This window comes from Phalacrocorax carbo, chromosome 2, assembly GCF_963921805.1.
Source record: "Phalacrocorax carbo chromosome 2, bPhaCar2.1, whole genome shotgun sequence".
In the NCBI taxonomy this organism is placed as follows: domain Eukaryota; kingdom Metazoa; phylum Chordata; class Aves; order Suliformes; family Phalacrocoracidae; genus Phalacrocorax; species Phalacrocorax carbo.
In genome coordinates, this window is record NC_087514.1 from 46,819,195 (window position 1) to 46,841,230 (window position 22,036).

Below are 22,036 nucleotides of genomic sequence, written 5' to 3' on the forward strand. Positions count from 1 at the left end.
CTGCTACTGACACGCAAATCTAGAAGTTAGTCATGTCACTTAAGCATCACTCAAAAGTGTTCAAATACAATTATTGCATTCTTCCCTGACACAGAGCAGAGCATACAATAAAGAAATCACAGCTCTAGGTTCCAGAAACTTCTTGTGTTTTCTAAGAAAAAAAAAAACCAAACCAAACTTTTGAAGGGAACAATTGCATAAAAGTACACAGAAATATCGAACACTGACCAGCTGCCATCCTCATCATTTGCCCTTGTCCTCGTAGACTTCACATAAAAGTACTCATAAACTAAAAGAAAGGAGTCTTGGGCTTTGAAAGCCCAATGTTACGACAGCACAAAACAGAATTTGACAACAGGCATTTCATTTTCAGCAAAACTCAATATTCATGCTACTGAGCTTCTGAAAGCATAGTTACTGGTTTTAGTGTCTGAATAGAAAGTGACATTTTAATTTAATATTAAAACTTCCTTGCATTTTACACTCTCAAGTAAGAACCTATATTTAAGTTGCAGAATTAAACCATAGTATTTTTTTTCAAGCCAAGATTTTTCTTATATTCCTACAAAAACTGATATGCATATTTTCCAAAGATGATTTGCAAGAATACGTACAATCCTGAGAAAGGACCTTACCAAGTTGTAATCATCTGTGAAAAAGTCTGAACTGTACAACCACGGTCACAATGACCTGGCATACCTCCTTCCACAGCCAGCATGCACTTGAATAATTTAAAAACAAACGAACTAAAAAAACCCGAACAAAAAACCCCACACAGAAACCAAACCTCAAAATACTTTTCCTATTGATATTGATGCGAGACTGATATTTTTAAAACACTGTTTTAAAACCTTTGTGTTCATGATTTTTACTACTCTTAACAAAATGCTATTCTCATTGACTGATGTATATACATGTATATAATATTCCCATTTGAATATCAGGATTTTTTTTAACCTATACATGCTTATTTAAGCAAGAGTATAAATTACTATATGTTTACACTGGAACAAAAAAAAAAACCAACCTCATGGAATAAGAATACTACTGAAATGTACTTTGCATTAATAACTGGTGCCAAGCAGTTAGTTAGAAATCTGCACTCTATCAAAATGATTAAAACATAAGTTTTTAGAAAAGCTTTCACAAGATTAAATTATCCAACATGTTTAGGATACAATAACAGTATCATACCTTTTTGTTATGTATCAGGTTGGTTTGTTATTCAAAATGGATTAACTGAGTCATCAGCAAGCAGACTGCTGTCTTTTCGCTTGACAGTATCGTTTTCATTGATATAGTAATGTCGAACATTATCTTTGTCTGCAAAAGAAACTCCTATTATCAAAAGCTGCCATCCAATTGCAACATGAGCTGGTCAAATCTTGGCAGTTGAAGAGTGCAGTTTTTCACTAATCCAGAACTTCAAAAATTTCAGAAGAAATATGTATAGTGTTACTATTGCAAGGTAATTTAAATGAAGTATAGTTGGTTGTTTTAAGCTTGTTGTTGACATTTTCTTCCATAAAAAATGGTTTTAAAATGTGGTTATATTAAAAATCAGTGTAGAATATTAACACTATTTTATAAATATGCTAAATGGAAAATGAAATGTGTTAGAATCAAGATTTGTCATGTGAACTCTGTGTGTTTAAAAGCAAACAACACTTGAGCCCATCTTTCAGCAGTGCCTCAACATCAGCATGAGCACCGGAAATCAGAGCCAGCATCCTAATTACTACCCTGCAAGTGTCATCAAATGCACCAGGCGAACTACCAGAGCAAGGAGTCCAAGACACGGCATGGGTGCCTCTGCGCCCTCCACACCTACTCATGACCAAAGCAGCTCAACTACTCGCAAGCATATTGAGGCTGGCGATTTTAAGTCACAGAATGCCAGGTTGGAAGGGACCTCAGGGATCATCTAGTCCAACCTTTCTAGGAAGAGCACAGTCTAGACAAGATGGCCCAGCACCCTGTCCAGACAACTCCTGAAGGTGTCCAACGTGGCCCAGTCAACCACTTCCCTGGGGAGATTATTCCATGGTTGACTGCCCTTGCTGTGAAAAATTTCCCTCTGGTGTCCAATCGGAATCTCCCCAAGAGCAACCTGTGTCCATTCCCCCTTGTCCTCTCCATGTGACTCCGTGTAAAAAGGGAGTCTCCATCTTCTTTGTAGCTGCCCCTTAAGTACTGGTACATGGTGATGAGATCCCCCCTGAGCCTCCTTTTCTCAAGGCTGAACAAACTCAGTTCTCCCAGCCTATCCTCATATGGCAGCTTCCCAGTCCTTTGATCATCTCGGTGGCCCTTCTCTGGACCCCTTCCAGCCTGTCCACATCCTTTTTGTAGAGCGGGGACCAGAACTGCACACAGTCCCTCCTCCTCTCACAGTTGTACTTTCCCTGGCTGTCACCGGATGGCAAAGGCCGGACTACACCTTCCCCTCGATGCAGCCGCGTACCGACGCGGATCGGCTCGGAAGGACGGAGCGGGGCCCCCTCTCCCGCCCGGGCGGGGCGGGCTGCCCACGCACCGCTGCTGCCTCGGCAGGGGCCGGGGGCGCAGCCCAGGCGGACGACACAGCCCGGCCACGGGGCCGCTGCCCGGGCCCCCGCAGGGGCCGCTGGTGCCTGCCTTGCGCCGCCTCCCCGAGGCGAGCTGCACCGGGACAGCCGGCCGGGGACGGGGGCGCGCACGGCGAGGCCGCCGCGAAAGGCACAAGGCTTGCGGCCGGCGGGACCGCGGCTCGGCCCTGAGGAGAGGCTGGCGCGGCGGTTACCCAGCCCAGCCGCCCGCACCCGGCCCGCCGGAACCCCCTCCACCCCAGCGCGCGCGCACGCAGGTACCTTCCTACTGGGCATCGCCCCCTGACAAGGCGGCCACGTCTCGTGTCACGTGGCGGGGGAGCCCCTGGGGGAGGGGCAAATTGGGAAACCCCCTCCCCCCCCCCGACCCACTCCTCCGCGCAGGAAGGAGGGACGCACCCCTCCCACGCGCCGGCGGCCACACCCCCCCGCCCTTTCCAGCTTTGGCGCCACGGGAACAGCGGCCCCTGATTGGGCAGGCTTAGCGGGGCGCTGGTGACGTCACGGGGAAGGCGGAGGTTCCCGAGGAGGCGGCTTGTGCAGTGCGCGCATGCGTTCTGCGTCGGGGGCGGGCGGGGCGAGGTCTCCCTCCGTCCTTCCCCTCCTCACGGTGAGACGGCAGTCTGGGTTTCTGAGGGGTCGGCGTGGGCAGTTGTGTTTAAGCTCTGTTATAGAGGGAACAGCTCTCCGGCCTGTGCTTTGGCATCGCATCATTTGTGACGTCCGAGTTCGCTCAGAAGTTAAGAGAATGACGTTGTTTAACATCACTAGGAAATAAACAAAGCCCTGGAATCTGAACTGTGGCGAGATACCTAAGCAAATAACGTCTAAACACAAGATGTGTTATGAAAAATATGTTTGCTGCTAAGTCATTAACTTAATATTTTGAACTCCCTATGCTAACAGCAAATAAGCAGATGAATTTACAGGCAATAAAGAGTAATGTGTAGGAACTTGGAACTGCAAATGCTTTGAACTGGTGTTCCCTTCCAGAAAATTATAACTGACTGAAGGGAAAAAAAAGATAGATGACCTTTGAAAAATGTTGTTCCGATACAAGCGGAAACACTGATGGAAAAGGCACAGTCAGGTTATTTTTTTATTGCTTTTTGTGTATTCTTGAGAAGGTCACTTAGGCTGTCAGTGCTGATGTTAAGAGCAAGAATAATAAACAATCTTTGTAAAACCAGGTAATGGTACTATATATCTCAGAGCTTAATTAGAATTTGTGAAGCACTTATGTTTTGATAGAAGGTACTGTATGACTGAATTTTTTATTATTAAACCCTAATTACATACATCTATAGTTTACAGTTTGTATTTTTTTGAAGGCACCCTGTGGCCAATACCCGTCTCCCATTCCCTTTATAGAACTGCCTCTAATTAAAAGTGAATTTTGCAAAGAGAGGAGAGCCAGAAACATCATCATCCAAACCGCATACTGCCTTTGATTCTTATGTTCAAAACAGAGTTAAAAGCACTATATTCTCATCCTTCCAAAAATTTGCAGTATTTCTTCTGAAATTACCAGACTGACAAATGAATTCTATTATATATCATCAGAGTGGGTCTCTTTGATATTTGAAGAAGTATGTTATTGCACTGTTCAGTGAAATAGTCTATGTTAGAGCTAAATCACAGAGAAATATGTAGACCACAGAAGTCAGGTCTGCTTAGTGAGCATCATTGTTTTTCTATACATAAACTACTTCTGCCGATTCCAAGATGGTCATTCCTGGGAGGAGCTTATTCTGCAGAATCCCAAGGTGAACCCAATCAATAGATTCCTCTATTTGTTTCCATGTTCTTCACAGAAAATTACTGAAATGAGGTGGATATAGAGGAAATGGGTCAGAAAACAACCCTGTATAATAGGAATTAAAATACAGCTGTGGTTGGTTTTTAAAATAATGTCTCTGTGGAGAAAGAATAATAGATGCTGAGGTTCTTCTCAAAAGCTTAAGCTTCATAATACCAGAATGTTATTCTTCAAGTCTGTTAAAAATTTCAGTGCATTATCCTTTTGGAAGTAATGTTTTAACGCAGTTTGCAATATAATTTTTGGAAAACTTTTTTTTTCATGTATATATGCAAGCATATCTGTGTCCTTGCAGGCTTAAATAATAGTTTGAGGCTGCTGTTTTATCTGATTGTGTTCATGCTCAAGATCAAAGTTGCTGCTGCTCAGGGAACAGTCAGAAATTGTATACTTTTTGTATTTTTATTGCACAAAAATTCTATGAAAAATGTAAAAAATTTAGAACTTCTGTTAACAATAAAACTGAATTTCCTTAGTGAAGGACAGGAAAAAAGAGCATTTATTTGTTGGTGGTGCTGTTGATTGCATCAATGTCTCTCAATTAACGTGAAGAAAGAACTCATCTCTCAAAGAAACAAAATATATTTTCTACAAATGAATCAAAAGATAAGGAGGCTTAAATTACTGAAGTTTGGAGAACTTGTTTATATTGATTGAATGTGCCTCTCCTTCATTCTAACATGGATTTATGGATTCATTTCCTCCCACAGAGCATTAAATTACAGCTCTAAAAGCTTTCCAGTATATAAAGCCTGGTATGGACAATGTCAAATTCAAACGTAGAGAAAGGATTTTGGTTTGAGTCATTTCCTTAGTAAAGTTTTAAAAGTCACAAATATCCCAGCCACTTAACTGGGGTGAGATAGATGAGGAAAAACTCATTAAGTACTTTAGAGTCTGTCTTTCAGGGTCAGCTGGATTTTTATGAATCTGTCAGGCAAGAGGTGACCCCAAAGCCTAGGCTAGATCCCGGGCAGATTCCCGGTCTAGATCCAAAGTAACATTTTCTTCAGCAGACTGTGTTACAATTTGATGATTCCCGGCTTTCTAAGGTTTCCTAGGAAACAACATGAAACACTTCAGTCTTTTTAATCCCAAAGCTGCAGTGTCAGTTCCACTATAAATTAAATTGTAGTACGATGCATGGCTATGGAGGCAAGCTGTAGACTTGTGGAGGAAAAGGAAAAGAAAACCCTCAGGGGATGCCAGAATTTAGTGAAGCAAATGGAGACAAGTTCTTATATTCATGAAAATTAAAAATTAATAGCCGATCATTCAAGAATCAAAAGCAAAAATGAGTTTTAAATGAATCAACATACCCAAGAAGCAGCTTTTTACCAGCTTTTGCCCCTGGCTGTAAAGCCACGAGGGGCTCCAGCCTCATGGGCTTCCCGACCAGCACAGGGTGGCTGTGCACTGGGCCCAAGCCCAGTCGCCTCAGCGTCCCACCACCAAGCGCTGCCTATGGCGTCACACAATGGCTGACATTTTTATGTCCTCTCCTGCTATTTCTTTGTGTCCAGTGCTATAAAAGAAATATGAGTACATAACTTTCTGACAGATGGTAACATTTGGGTAGCATATTTGCCTGCGTTTTATAAGAAGTCTCTGTAGTTTAATGAGATAAACGCAAATAAAATAAGATTTTCCAAGCTGAAACTGAACATCTATCATCAAAGTACTCTGTTTTGTCTCTAACTGGTGAAAAAAAAAATTGCAGGCACATATTCAGAGCCGGAAAAAAGTGGCACTTTGAAAAGTTCAATCATTAGACCAGTTTACTCCCACTGAAGTTCTTCCTGTTAGCTCAATCCAAACAGATTTAAAAATTACTGAGGTACTGATAACACTCCACTTCATGTATTTTAGTAATTTCAGGAACTGAATTTCCTTTTTAAGGTCCAGTGTTAATCCTACTATAGCATAATTGGTTTTATTGTGACTGTGCTGTACCCTTGTACTGAAGACTTTACAAAGATTGTTCTTGAAAAACCTTAAGTAATGCCATGCCCACAGAAGGAGGATATGTTGAAAAGGGGATGGGGCCTGCTGACTGTCTACAGTCAAGATCATCTTTTCAGTTTGAAAAGTTCATATTAAGCATCACTTAAGCCCAGTGTGTCTATACTGCTGAGAGAAGGCAGGTTGATTGGCATGGATTTGCATACATCCATAATGTTTGAGGCTAGTGGCTCCACAGCAGCCCCAAGGGAGCTGGAGTTATCCGCAGCAGAGCTGGGACCAAGGTAAGCATGCAAGCGGCGTGGACAGCTGGGGCCAGTGCTGAGCAGACTTTCCCACTGGCAAACTGAAGGGAGCTGGAGCACAAGCTTGAGTGCTGCCCTGTGATTGTCCTTGCCACTGAGCTGTCAGCAGGCTCCCAGGCCTGGATCAGGCCCTGCCAGCTGGTGTGTCCCCAAGCAGTGCCCCTGGCACTGTTTAGGAGAGCACAAGCCAGGACTTGTTTTCAGTAGGCAGCATGGACGAGGCTGCCCTGACTTGGAAGACGAGAGTTTAATTATACGGTCACAAGACGTACTATGCTGCATGCTCTCAGAGCCTGAGAATGGATTCGAGCCTGTTTTATTTATTGATATAGTATATTGACTAGTGACACTTACGTGATATTTTGTTTAAGGCTTTTTCTTTCATCACCATCATGCGACACCACACCTCTAAGAAGCTGTGATCTGCAACAGAGGAAATAAGGATTAAGCTGTCTGTTTAAAGGTTGCTCTGTGATGATGAGTCCCACAGGCTCATCTCAGGAGTGGCTACCTTCAAATTCCAAAATTCGCCATAGAGCAGCTAAGAACCAAAGGTACAGCCCTGCCACTACCTACATTGACCCAAACCAAGACCCTACTGTTTTCCTGTTACTCCTCCTGTCTTCTTTAAACATTTCCCTTGACACGTGATGCTTACTTTATGAGCCTGCTTTACTCCGAGAGTAAGGTTGTATGGTCTGTTCAGTGCTATGAACAGGCCACAACTGGGTAGAGCTGCCTTTCTAAGGAGCAAGTTACCATGCATCAGTGAAGAAACTTTGCTGCTGTTGTGCAAGACAACGGCTTCTGCTCACTCTGTTTTGACACATACTGTTTTCAGAACAAATGACTTTTCCTTTCCAGGTAGGAAATGGATAGGCATCATGAGAATCCCCATACAGACTGCATCTGCTGGGAACACGGGAGCCTGTACCTGCCCAGAATCACCCATCCCCTTGCTTAGGGTGGCACCCAGATGCATCCAGCACAACTGGTACCCTACGATACTCAGCACCCCTTGTCCATCAGCTGTGTAATTCCCACACCATAATATCCATGGCTTAAAAACTCTAAATACAGACTGAGGGGGCCACATCTGCTGCTATGGCCAGGTCATATGTCACATACCTGCAGAATCCTTCTTGTCTCACTGACATGTGCCCACTGACGCGGTGGCCGTTTCCCCTGCATGAGGCCCAGCGCACCAGGTGCGCTCTAGAACGAAGGCAGAGAGGGGACTGTGGTCCGCAGCAGTGCCTCACTGCATTTGCATTGCTTGCAAGCCCTCTAACAGCTAACAAGCTGTAGTCTGGTTACGCTACTTAAGTTGTTTCATTTGTTTTCTAACCATTAGCTGTGTTCTAGCCGTATTCTGAAGTTCACAAACTGGTTTTTGAATACTTTTGTTGATGTAGTAAAAGTAGCTGTCATTCAAACAAAATTGGAGGTCATCTTCAAGGTCCTTCAGTGAACTCCCAGTAGGATTCTGCCTTCATGGAGCTTATCTGCTTATAAGCAAACTGAAGCTGCAAATGGACAACTGGCTTTGGAACTGACAGGGCAATTTTTGAGGACAGATGTGCTAATTTTCTAGCATTCAGTACTAATTTATAGGTTAAACAGCCATGAGTTACAAACCAGGTTAACAGACCAAGAGAAGCTTACAGAGAGCCTGAAACTTAAATTGAGCCTCTAAAGTGATTCTAGTCTAACCTTAGAAAAGCTTTCTTCTTTTGCAGCGTAGAGATCCTGAATATTAACAGATTTATGCGAGCCTATGCAGTGATGGGGAGGGAAGCACTGCCTAAGTCCTACATGTTACACATTCTAGGGGAACCTGAGGAGGTGTCCCACATGGCTCCTTCTTTACCTGTTCCTCCCAGTACATTAGTCCTTAGCTTTGGCAGCTGATCATTTTTGATTTTCTCTTTGCACGATTTCTCTCTGCTTTGTCTTACTTTTTGAAGTAGGTAGGAATGTACTATTTGATGACTTCTAGATAAAGGCTATTGGATACCAGCCGGCTTTAAGCTGGGGAGTAACAAGACACTGTCATAAATTATTAAAAGACAAAGTTGCCATACTAGGCAGCTTTACCTGTGCAAGAAGCTCCATCATTATTAATTTAATGTAACTTGTAACAGAGAGAGTGAAAACTGAAAGCCAAGGATTTATTCTAAGCCACCCTGAGCCCTCATCTCATTGCCTACCATTTTGATGGATTAAGAATATAACTTATCTTGATGTTTGTTCGTTGTTTTTTTGTAAATATCATTTGTATCCGTGGAACAGCTATTCTTTTTAACTTTTTCTTGCATGTACCAGCGGTACAATATGCCCGTTCTTTTAAAGTAATAAATCACTGCTTTCGTCTCAGTACTACCCACAATTAGTAGACAGCACTGAAGACCTGAGAATTCCCTGGCTGATTTGACTGGATTCAAATCTGGCCTTGACTTATTTCCCCCCGCGCTGCAGAAAGCCATGTGTGGATCATTTACTTAGTAAAGTCTGAATTGTCACAAATGTCCCCGCCACAGTTGTTAAAAAACTTAAGCTTTTTCTATAGTGAAAGTTAATTGTGCCCTGATTTGGGCTTTTGTCTTAATGCTTGTCTCATCCACACTCAAGCTCATGAAATGGAAGTGTGTTCAGGTTATAATACTCATGTGCTGGTGCCCATTAGAGCTCCTTCTTACTCAGGCTACAACTCATTAGTTTTCCAGAAAAGACACAAGAGAATGCTCTGCAGAGAATGCGCTGCTTTCATTGCTCTTCCCACAATCCTGCATGTACGACAGACAGCTTGGATCACAGCTCAAACAATTGTCAGGAAAAGAACTCCAGAACATCTCAGATTGAAAAATATAACCATAGAATAACCTCTAAACATATACACGGTACGCATGGAAACAGTGAGTACATCAGGTGTAGCAGTAAACCACGTGGCTGTGGGTTTTGCTCGCACCTGGGCTTGGCTAGCCTGCGTGCTTGGTCTTAAGGGCCAACCGTTCGTATGAATCGTGATGCCTAAATCAAAGAAGTTTCTTAAATAGAAGGCTAGCACACATCACCATAATTTCCACATTATTCTCCAATGTCGCGTTATTTGTGTCATAGCTTGCTCTGTGATGTTCCGTACCCAGTCAGCAGTCTCTTTCCCTCTCTTCAGTATAGCTTATCTAACGCTGCCTCCTTTGGTGTGCTCATTAGAAGACACAGAACATGCTGAGGTACAAATTGATGAAATTGCGTTTTTACATATATGCAGCCTTTTACATTCTCTGCTTTGTGTGGTATTAATGCCTGGTTTTTAAAAAAGGGTTTAATTTATCACCAAGACAGTTTTGAGAGAACAGGAAATAAAACTCATGTTCTATATCTGCTATATCTATATATCTTCTGTATCTACATCTTTGTGACAGCACATCTTCTTTTAGCATAAACTGAAAGAGAAAAAATACTTTGCGACCTTCCAGCTTTAAGAAAAGCAAGCACCTTTTCTACCGCTGTCCATCACACTGCTAACAGTTCAGCCAAATTTCTGCTTTTGTGTTTGAGGCTTACGAGTGTTGGAGTTAAGAAATGAAAGTGATAACTATAAAATGGTTTGGTCAGTTTTAATAACTTGCACAAAAAAATTGTGCTGAGGACAGTAGTAGTCACAAGCCTTTTCTTAGATACCCTTGTTGATTAATTCAATGGCATAATACAAGTTAAAATCATGACAGTAACAATAAGAGGTGAAGGGGATCAAATCAAAATCCCAAATCAAATCAAAATCAAAATCAAATAAAAATCCAGATTCCCAATGAAAATCCAGGGTATGAAGACTAATTAAGATTAGAATTGGCTCCTGAAAAATATGGGCTCCAAAAACTTTAGCTTTCCGAACTGGAATCAAGCTTTAACTCTGTCACCTGAAGCCGAGCGCTACAGGTCTGGGTTGTTCCCAAGAGCAGAAGTTCAGATGCAGCTGCTGGAAGCAGAACATAGGTGTAGGCATATCTAAAGTGATGAATGTGTAATTAATAATAGAGAACAAGAACCATTGTTTTAAGTTTGCACTTAGCAGTTTTAACTTGTACACAATCCCTATCAAACCTGCGCAGTTTGTAAAATAACACCGGCTCTCACAATCCATTAGGTGCCTGAAAGAGGTCGCGGGGTGCGAGTAATGGATTTTAATTGATTTCCTTTCTGGATAGATTCCACTTGGTGAATAAGAGCTCAGACCCTGATGTGTCTGATTTCAACTCTCCCTCTAACAGTGTACAGCGAAGGCAACACAAGGTGTCGTGCCATATGCTGAAATGGATTTGCAGCTGAAACATTACTCCTGATGTTTTCTGGTCTTTTGCCTACACAGGTGCCTCTCTTCCCTGGGAATCAGAAGGTACAGAATGGACTGCAGGCTGGTGTGGGGCAAAGTGCTCCAGCACAGGTGTTTTAAGAAACAGATGTGAGAGGCACGTTGTTGCTGGAAAGGAATGCCAATAAAATCTTTAATCCTCAGTATCACCTGTTTCTAAAAGACGGTACTTAAGTAACATTGGTTTGTGTGCTGTCTTCACAGGCACGTCTTTGCACGTACTATAAACACGGCATTTTTAACACACCTTTAACCACAAAAACAGATTCGGGGCCTGACGCTGCAGCGGCACTTGGGTTAGGGCTGGCTGTGGCCGGGGGGAGGCTGCCGCAGCCTGTCCCCGGTACCGAGCACCGGCACGGAGTCCAGGGTTTCTAACAGAGGCCCATGGCGGGCTGGTACCCGGGCCGGGCCGCAGGGACCCGCGGGCAAACGCCCGCTCCCACAGGCGTGGGCGGGCGGGAGCCGCCCCCGGGGGAACGCCCACCGCCCGGCCCTGCGGGGCACCCCGGCGCCCCACGCACCCCCACGCCACAGGACGCGGAGGGCAGGGCCCAGCCCGAGGGGCGCGGCCGGGGAGCCGCCCGCCCCCGGCCCCGCTGCCTCCCTCCCTCCGTCCCTCCCTCCCTGCCTCCCTGCCGGCGCGGCGATGTGGCGGTGTCGGTATGTCAGCGGCCGGCAGCTGGACGGCTTCCGCCACTACAAGGTAACGGGGGGCTGGGGGGCGGGGGGCTCAGCGGCGCGTCGGGGCTTCCGGGGGCGGCGGGAGGCTGGCCGGGGTCTTGCTCAGGTCGAGAGAGCGTGGGGGCGGGAGCTGGGGGTGCGTACGAAGTGGCCGGTCTCGGTGGAAACAGCGTTACCGGGGGTTTAAGTGAGGAGCAACATCTTTAAAAGCCTTGCACATTTTAAAGAAACGCTGGCTGGGTGTAAAATCGGTATTTCTGTAAGAAAGCGCGCGCCGGTGGTGCTTGTCTGGCCGCGTGCGAATTCTTCATATGCAGGGATGCTTTGGCTTTAAGAAACAGGAAAGCCAGGAAGAAAGCTTACTTTAAATAACTGGAAGTAAACCTCATGTTTGCAAATAACAGGCCTGCAGAATTCAGATGAATGGGTGGATCATTAGATATTTTGATTTACCAACGTTATGTTGCAGACTTAGGAGAAACCTGGGTTTTGTTCCCACGACGTTGCAGGTTGTCCACATTTGCTTTAGTTGAGGTGCAGGTGTCTGAGATGGGCTGTGCCACCCCATTCACACACCCTCACCCTGCTCCCTGTTACAGGCATGGGGGACGGATTCCACCAGCTTTTATTTTAGGTTCAGTTTCCCAAAGCAGCCCCTACCCTGCGCTCCCCATGCCTCTTGCCTTCCTGCTTTTACCCCACACCCTCCCAGCCTGGCCTCCAACCAGGGTGTTCAGCTTCTCCCAGCTCCTACCAAGCTTGTCACTTCCCCGGGCCAGGGGTTCTGCAGGCTCTCTGCAGGGTGGATGATGGTGGAGTAGTTGTGGTTTCAAGAGCCTGCTCCAGGTCACTTACTAGGAACTTGTTGGTTGCAGCAGCTTGTTGAACGACCTGCTTGTATGTCTCCAGTGTGAGTGGGATAAAACATGCTGCAGGCTGCACCTGGCCACTGGGCATAAGTTGCACAGGCCTGTGCTTGAACAACAGGAGCCGCAGTCTTGACTCAGATCACCAGAGGCAAAATGGAAAGCTATTTTTAGCATAAACAGACACTATTATTTAAGTAACTTGCCTAAAATATTTGAGTTTGTAGTACAAATACATGGAAGACTTGTATTGCATTCTTCTTTACCACTTGAATGAAAGTGGCTGCAAACAAATGCAGATGGGGAGAATCAAAATAAGATTTTTAAAAAAAAACTTGTAATAATTGTGTACTACTTATGAGGGCAAATGATTGCCAAAAGACAGAATCACATATGAAAACATTTCAGTTGAATATATTAAAATTACTTTGGTTTCTTGGGAAAATTGCAAAGGCCAGAAAATGTGTTAGGTCGTTTTTTTTAACTCTAGGAATCAGCCAGCGCACTTGAGAAGTATCTGTTCAACCATGTTCTGGAAAACTATGGTAAGTACAAGTTTTAGAAAGGTGACGTGAAATAGTCAGCTCTCTATTATCTGAGGTGACTTGGGACTGGGGCATCCTGGAAATAAATACATCCAAATGACACAGGTTACGCCCAGGGAAATATGGCCATGCGAGGCCAGTGCTGCCAAACTGGTGGGGTATCCGCACCGCCTTCCTGGTCCTCCGGGTTGCAGGAGGACATGGCAGGTGATGGCAGGTCTACTGGTTCCTGAAGTGCTGCTCACAATGGGTTAAAGTCCTCCAAAAATGCAAAAGGAGAGGCAAGGAGACACTAATCACTGCCACAATCTCCTCCCCACCTCCTCACCTCACCCTCCCATGCCCAGGGCTGCTACTACAACCACAGCTTTGTTCTCACCACCTCCCAGGCCTGAGACATGCTCTTCAACCTGTTATTGCCCTCTGGCTGCTGTCTCCTCCATTATCCCCTTCTGCCTAGCCCCTCGCCTCATCCTGCTCTTCCAGCTTCCCGGCCCTGCTGAGGAGATTGCTGCCACTTTTGCTGCCAACAGGACTGGCGCTGAACTCACCTTACAGTGCCTGGCAGACACGAGTTATGTCTTTTTTACAACCACCTGGCTAATTTTGTAGTCTGTTGCCTGGTGGACCCAGCTCTAGGATATGGTGGAGGGATACATGGGTTGATAATCTGTGGAAGGATTTATTAGCGCATGTTCAATATTGAGCTAAAGCGACATATTGCTTCCAGACCTGAAGCATGCCTAGGAGACTAGGTAGAGGCATCTAACTCTGTGTTGTGCATCACATTGCAGCATTACACTTGCACTAGTATCAGTGGCTTAATACACTCTGCACTTTGCACAATTTATCCGCTGAGCTGATCGTAATGCAGCTTAAAAGAATCATTTGTGTAATCAACTCCATTTTGTAAAGGTAAATTTGGCCTGAAAAAAATACTGCTCAATTTTCAAAATTTTCACACAGCTGAACTAATTTCTGTGCCATGAATGCTGCAATTGTATGTCTCAGCCACTGTCTGTCTCCTGTTTGCAGCTGGAGGAGGGCCTTGGCAACAAAACCAGTGCAGTTCTTTGCAATGAATGCAAAGACGTCAGCAGTCTTTAGCATCACTAGGTCCATGCTTTTAAAGCAAGTTTTCCCCAATTACCAAGCTTTGGTTTACATCACGGAGTGACCCCAGAGCGCACAAAATGCGTTCCGTTTGAGTGAACCTAAACCAGATATACTAGGGACGCACAAGTACACCCACTGTATTCAGTCCATGGTATCGTACTGGAACATGTTCAGTGTAAAACCTTCTGAAATCCTTATAGCATGGACATCGGATCCTTAGGGCTAGCCATTTCACTTTACAAATCTATTCCCATTCATGTTAATGGCGATTCAGAGATTCTGTTTTCCTTTCTCTGCTCAAAAGCACACAGAGAACAGGTGGAGATGTATCAGTGAGACAGTTCAGACACAACCCTGGGTATTGCTGCTGTGATAATTCTGCTGTCGTCTTGTCTGTGGGGCAGATGGGCAGGTAATGATTTCAGGACAGTTGTACGCTCAGGTGCTTTGCTGCAACTGTACAGCAGAATAAGCTGATAGCCGGATTTTGTGCCGTTCCCTAGGATCTGGAGTGACACAGCCAAAATGCTACAACCAGCTGCAATTGTAGCCCTCAGGTTATGTCATTCCAACTTTTATATTTCTGTGATCAGCATTTTGCAGCTCTAGAGGAGCACCCATGGAATTACACAGCTGCCTTTTTCCATCTGTTTGGGTTTCTGTTGGAAACAAGCAGTTCTGAGACAGCCAGGTGATGGGTACAAATAAAGGCAGAATTTAATTCTTTACTTTTAACCTCCTCTTCTCATCAGAATGCAGTAATGTTGATGATGAGCTCTTGTTGCCATTGCCTCTTTTCATCACTGTGGTCTTAGGATTTCCCTTGCAAAACAACCTTCAATCGACTTTTCTGCAGCACCTATGCGCTGAGGTTTTCCAAGCCAGAAAGCTTTGACGCTTTATCCTCTTTCAGAAGAGATCTGAGGACAAACTGTAGAGGCTTGACTCAAAGAATAGGCCTTGGAAAAATAATTTAAAAAAATCAGAGATAGACCTTAATTTTTAATGTTAAGGTTCCACATTTTCATCTTGGTACATCCACACTGTTTCTATCCTCTAAGCCATTTTTTAGAGGGTAACTCCCTGTGCAGAGAAGGTGGGGCCAGTAAATGTGGTTTCATTTCAGTGAGCCTTCTGATGCTCTCCTACATTCTCGTAAGTGAAGTAGGTAGAGGTAAGTAAGATAAAATCAGTGTAAAATAGAAACACATTAAAGAGTAATCTTGAGTTCTCTGACAAAGTAGGAGGTTCTATCAAATGGGATCATACCTACAGAGCTGTCTCTGTCCTGGCTCCGTTGCTGGTCAATACATTCGTTAATTAACAGAAGGGAGATTACTCTTGTAAAATTTTCATGTCATCCTAAAGCACCTGGAAGAACAGGCTTATGATTTAAAATGTTCTTGAAAAAGGAATATAACGGCCATAAATCAATATGAAGAAATTCATTAAACCATGTACAATGTTAAGGGGAAAGAAAATCAACATTTCAAACATAAAATAAGAGACAACAGGCTGCAAAAAAGGATATCTGGGGGGATCAATGCATCAGCAATGCTGTGGCTGTTATAAGAAAGAGAAAAAAGCTCTTAAGTGTGAAGTGTCGTAGGTATGTCAAAGGGTTACATATACTGCTGTAGCTGATGTACTGATCAGGTATCAGCTGGAATAATGAGTCCTGCTTGCTTTGGCACACAGTTTACAATCCACAGAATGGCATTAGGAATATTAAGAGGCTTAGAAAAGATGAACTCTGAGAAGCAGTCCGAGTACTGTGGGAGTAAAAGCATAACAGCCAGTTAGTCTTCGCGCATGCCCTTTTAAAGACAGACAATATATAAGTTTTGGCTGCACATTTAAGGTGGGTGCTATGTCAGACTTATGTCAATAAGGGTATTTAAATGCCGGAACAGGTACTAGGGGGCATGCAGCAGTCGTTTTATCAGTCTTAAGAAATGGTTCGATTTCGCTCAGGGAGGATCTAAAATCTAGCATTGAGTGTTAAACAGTTGCTTACACCTTTTTTTAGCAAAGTTTTGGATAATGTGTTCTGTTCTAATCTGCTGACGTGGTCCCTTATCACAAGTAGTTGGAAGCCAGTGGCTCGTTATCTCATGGTAACTTGATCTGCTTCCTGCATGGCTCCTAAACATGATCCTGCATTAGGTGAATGTGCTGGACTAGAAGACCTCTCAAGTTACATCCCAGTCCTTGTTATGGCAGGTTAGAGAAATAGGATCAGATGTATGATGATCACATTTTAAGTCTGTTAAGTATAATCTGGTGAATTACTTTCTGGAAGTTCAGGATCGATTCAGTATGGAAAAATACAAGACTGGATTTCTGTTAAGTCTTTATGCATTTCCAAGGCTACCTGTGTAACTATGAGATTTAGAAACGTAATGGGTACTGCTCACATTGATTGAACAGGAGTTTTGCTTTGAATTCCAGTAGCGCAAGGATTTTACATGATTTTGAAAATTTAGGACAGGAGACTTTCATTTGCATATTTATCTGAAACTTCTTAGGAGACAGTTAATGATCTTCATGATTGTGCATGGACAATTTGATACATGTTGAGTACAGTGTTTATTACGTAGTGTTTTTGCAGATGGTATTTTTAGTTTTTTTCCCTGATTTTTATTTTCAAATATTATTGAAAAACAGTTATAATCAGTTTTATCCGCTCCAGTTAATTTTTGCAAACTACCTGAGTTTAATAAAGCCCTTCTTAGTTTTCACTGCCTCAAATACCCATTTTCCACCTTCCATAAAACTGGTCAGTCAACAGCCCACTGTTGTACAAATAAAATCTTGCAGTATTCTTCATATTACTTTGATGGATTGGAAGACTAGGGGTATAATTAAAAGTTGTTGAATAATATGTGAAATAAACCAAACCATTCGTTTCCCTTACATTTTCTGTTACTGTATTCATGTGTAGAAGAGTTGTGGGCCAACTGAATTACATAGTTCTGAAAGACTGTCTTCATGTACACACCATTTCTTATTCCTCATTCCCTTGTAATGATAGCCGAAATAATGTAGCATTTCAAGGGCTTTGTGATAATTGTTTTTCTTCTACATGTCATATGCTAATACTAATGAGACAACAGCATAATGAACTCACATCACAGAGATGCTGCATTTGATATTACTTGCCACAGGACTTTTTCCCAATGATGGTGTAATTGTACATGTTTCTGAGTGCCACATTATGCCCATGCATTTACAAAGGTTCATTAGATCACTTTTGAGACAAATACACTGGATATAGAGTTGTATGCTTTGCTGAGTCTCATAAAAGTGCAAATACCAACCACATAATTTCATTTTATTGCTTTACCAAGAGGTGTTAGTGTTCTGAAATGTTTATTGGATTTTTATGTGTAGGATCTGCATATATACATGCTTATGTAGAACCACAGAATCTCAGAATCATTAAGGTTGGAAAAGACCTCCAGGATCATCAAGTCCAACCGCCAACCCAACACCACCATGTCTCCTAAACCATGCCCTGAAGTGACACATCTACACGTCTTCTAAATACCTCCAGGGATGACGACTCTGCCACCTCTCTGGGCAGCCTGTTCCAGTGCCTGACCACTCTTTCAGTGAATAATTTTTTCCTAATATCTAATCTAAACCTCCCCTGATGCAGCTTGAAGCTTTTTTCCTTTCGTTCTGTCACTAATAACTTGTGAGAAGAGACTAACACCCATCTCGCTACAACCTCCTTTCAGGTAGTTGTAGAGAGCGATTTTTAAAAATTTTTTTTCTTCTGTGTTTTAATAGAAGACTAATTGCAGGGAAGTATCTGTGATTTGGATGTGGATTATTTGTTATCAATCTAGGGGTACCATTTTTATACGGGTTGTTTTATAAAGGGAGGAATTGGGGTTTTGCATCTTTCTGTGAAATATCTCCACTCTTATGTGTCAGGACACTAGATCACACAACTGTTTAGCATATGTGGTACAGAACCCATGTTTAGCATCCGTCATTAAAACTGCAACCCACTTTTAATCTTTCTGCCCTTTTGGGCCTAGAGCAGTTTCCTTGGGTTCTCCAGAGACTTAGGTACATGCTCTGGCGGAGCTCCAGCTCTTGGGAATTTGGTCTACCGTTTGATCTTTAAAGGGCTGCTGGCATCTCCAAAACACACATTTGTACATGCACACAGAGAGATGTGGCACGAAATCTTACTGACTTTTCCTTCACCAACTTTAGAAGACAAATGTACACAAAAAGTACGTAGAAATCAACATCCTTACCGTGCTAGAGCATCTTTGAATAGGGATGGTTAAGGATCTTTTTGTGCAGTTCCTTAAGAGTGTGCAGGTCTTGCTTTTTAGCAGTATTTGTAGTTTTGCCAGTCTGGGCCAGCCTCTACCTTTGTCCCTTTAGAGCAACAAATGTGCATTGGCCTTCTGTTATCCCTTGCTCAACATTTAATCGTGTTTCTGTGCTCTTTTCCATCAGTTTGGTTTCACTATTATGTGTTTGGAGGTGTCCCATTAAACAGAGCCTTTTCCTGAAGAGAAGTTAGTCAGCAGCTTTAATGTAACTACTGTTGACTGAAAAACCGTTGCTGACTTCCAGTGTTATCCCCTCTCCACCCACCCCTGGTCTGGCTGCTTACAGTCCTGTCAGTAAAGAATTGGACCTATCTAGTCTTACAAGGTGAGCAAGAACTAACTCGTTGGGGCCAGCACATTATGACTTCTTGCCTCAGAATGTGCTTCTCTCTCAAACGTGGTGTGTCTGTGATGTCTCTCATAGATACCACATCTCAAGCATTGCTACTCTCTGCAGATCAGCGATCCACCAGCATCTTATTCTTGGCAAATGGGGTTGTGGCAGGCAGGAAGCTGAACACAAGCCCTCAGTGTGCCCTGGCAGCAAAGGTGGTCAACAGCACCCTGGGTAGCGTAGCCCATTAAGTAAGGGAGAAGTAATTTTTCTCCTTTACTAGGTCACATGTAGAATATTGTGTCCAGTTTTGGGTCCCCAGTACAAGAAAAATGTCAACAAACTGGAGTAAGTTCAGTGGAGGCCACCAAAGTAGTTGGGGCTGGAGCACTTGTCCTATGAGGGGAGGCTGAGGGACTGGGGCTTTTTTGGCCTGGAGATGAGACATCTTCAGTGGCACCTAGCAGCAGCCCCCCAGTACCTATGGGAAAGTACTTGGGAAGATGAAGCCAGGCTCTTTATAACAATGCTGGGTGGGAAGACAACAGACAACAGGCACAAGCTGAGACAAGACATCTTCACGATGGATATAAGGAGAAAATTTTACTCAAAAACACAGTGTGGCAGTGGCACAGGTTGCCCAGTGAGGTTGTGTAGTCCTCATCCTTGGAGCTTTTCAAGACCCAGCTGGATAAAAGTACCAAGCACCTGGTTTGAGCTCCTGGCTGAGCCCACTTTGGGAAGGAGGTAGGACTAGAGACCTGCTGAGGTACCTTCTGACCTGAATTATCCTGTGATCCTAACCCATGATTCTGTGATCCTGAGGTGAAAACAATGCTCTGCAGGCAAGGGGATATGACACTAGCAGGCATGACTCCCTAAAGGCAGCCTGTCCTGACCCACAACTCCACATGTCCCATGATCTCGTGGACGTGAGTTCATACATACCTCCATTAAGTGACAGGATGTGGGCGTGTGGCCCAATGCGTGTGTCAGGATTCCTGAAAATGGGGAGGTTTGAATGATGAGTATACATTTACAAAGGAGCATCCCCAGGGCAGAAGTTTATGTAACGACAACTTCCTGATGACTTCATAATGCCAACCAGAATTGTTGAATTGCCCAAACTATCACATTGGGTTTCAAGTATTTTACTAGGAATAGTTTAAGAAGGAAGGAAAATTTAACCCTATTTCCTGGCCATAGGCATGCACAGGCTAATGGAACTGAAGGGAGCAAAGTGAGGGGGAAGAGAACCACTCAGGAGCCCAACTTGGGCAGCCTGTTCACTCACAGTGCAGCTACATCCAGCCCTAGTACAGACAGCACAACCATTGGGTAATAAGAGTCCGCAACCTCAGACCCCCAAAGACACAAGCATTTGTGTCTGAGGATGCAATTACATGCCCACTAGCATGTTCTCTTTTCCAGGCTAAATTACAAACCTTATTCTTTAGTTTCTGCTTGTATGTTATATGCTTCAGTCCTAGATATCTTAGGGGCTTATAACTCCTGGAGTTAGGTATTGGTGACCTAATAAAAAAAAATATATGTGGATGGATGAGAAAAAAGGCAGGGTAGTCCAAACTATTTAAGCAATAGGAGTTACTAAATCCAAGCCATTATTTATAAAAAATTAACTAAATGCTGATGTAACATAAAGTAATTTTATTATTAGAAATAACAGGACTGTGTTTTGGGAAACATCAGCACTTTTAAACTGCTGAACATTTGGAAATCACTTGGCATCCACAATGTTGTATAGCTCTGTTGCTGTTTTATAGTGTACTTCTCTCCCTTTGTGAAGCTTTTGTTCAAACCCAAGACTGTGTCCCATAACATCTACAAACCCATAAAGTAGAATTAAAACCCACGTGTTTAATGTATTCTAGGAATCCGAAAGATTGCTACCAAATGGGCCAGTATTTCAGTATTTTCTGTAATTTTTGTGTGGTTCCAGAAGTGTAAGATACCACAGAAGGAAAGTTCATGTTGCATGTTTGTCGTGGTTCAGCCCCAGTCAGCACCTAAACACCACGCAGCCACTTGCTCACTCCCCGCACCCCTGTGGGATGGAGGGGAGAATCAGAAGAGCAAAAGAACTTGTGGGTTGAGATAAGAACAGTTTAATTATTAGAATAAAATAATAATAATAATGATTGTAATAATAATAACAATAATGATAATAAAATGAAAAGGAAATGGGAAAAAAAACCAGAAACACAAATAATACAACCGCTCACCACCTGCCGACCGACGCTGCCCGTCCCCGAGCTGTGATTGCTGCCTCCCTCCCCTGGCCAGCTCCTCCCAGTTAACTTACTGGGCATGATGTTACACGATGTGGAATATTGCTTTCACCAGTTTGTATCCGCTCTCTTAGCTGTGCCCCCTCCCCTCCCGGCTTCTTGTGCACCTGGCAGAGCATGGGAAGCTGGAAAAGTCCTTGACTAGTACAAGCACTACCCAGCAACAACCAAAACATCGGTGTGTTATCAACATTGTTTTCATACTAAGTCCAAAGCACAGCACTATGCCAGCTGCCGTGAAGAAAATTAACTCTATCCCAGCTCAAACCATGACAATGTTGAAAGTTTGACTTGCCCAGAAAGGAGAGTTCCCACCGAGCTCTCTTAAATAGCGACTGGTTCATGCCCTGGATTGGAGGGTCATATTGCAGACTTCAAAACAATGAAAAACTTGTCTAATACAAAAGAGAATATTCCTTGCCCAATCCATCCTCAGTCCTCCTATCCCCTTTCCTGTTGGTTGCAAAACACAGGTGTTGTGAAATTGCATCATCAGAGGGGAGATGTGATAAAAGAAGCCATAGGAAGGTATTAGTAGCTGTCAGGGTGCCGTGATGGCTGGGGGCGGAGGGGTGCCAGGGCAGCAGGACAGGGCCTGGCAGCCTGTCCTGTCCTACCAGCTCAGCCAAAAGCTCCCAGGGAGCAGGGTTGGGACCCAGCTGTTCCCCTCAGCACCCAGAAGGTTCTGTCCGTGGGTACCCAAGGAAAGGGCCACCCACGCTGTGCCGGCCCTGGGAGGGGTAGCTGGGTCTACCCAGTTCATGGTACGTGATAGATA

At 43.8% G+C, this 22,036-nt stretch overlaps 2 protein-coding genes across 5 annotated transcripts in view; one reads left to right on the forward strand and one right to left on the reverse strand.

Moving 5' to 3' along the window:
• Positions 1-2,991, reverse strand: part of SPIDR (scaffold protein involved in DNA repair) — a 210,085-nt gene extending 207,094 nt beyond the window's left edge. For 2 of the 4 annotated variants that reach the window (XM_064442754.1, XM_064442753.1), the window contains exon 1: positions 2,850-2,989. In XM_064442754.1, the coding sequence (XP_064298824.1) occupies positions 2,850-2,864 (15 nt within the window). In that variant the 5' untranslated portion in view covers positions 2,865-2,989. Of the gene's footprint in view, positions 1-2,849 lie in introns of all 4 variants that reach the window. The other 2 variants (XM_064442752.1, XM_064442755.1) reach the window with 2 other exon arrangements.
• An 8,581-nt stretch (positions 2,992-11,572) lies between these two features.
• LOC104039838 (ethanolaminephosphotransferase 1) overlaps positions 11,573-22,036 on the forward strand; it is a 60,689-nt gene continuing 50,225 nt past the window's right edge. The window contains exon 1 of the mRNA XM_064442756.1: positions 11,573-11,752. Within this exon, the coding sequence (XP_064298826.1) occupies positions 11,696-11,752 (57 nt within the window). The 5' untranslated portion in view covers positions 11,573-11,695. The remainder of the gene's footprint in view (positions 11,753-22,036) is intronic.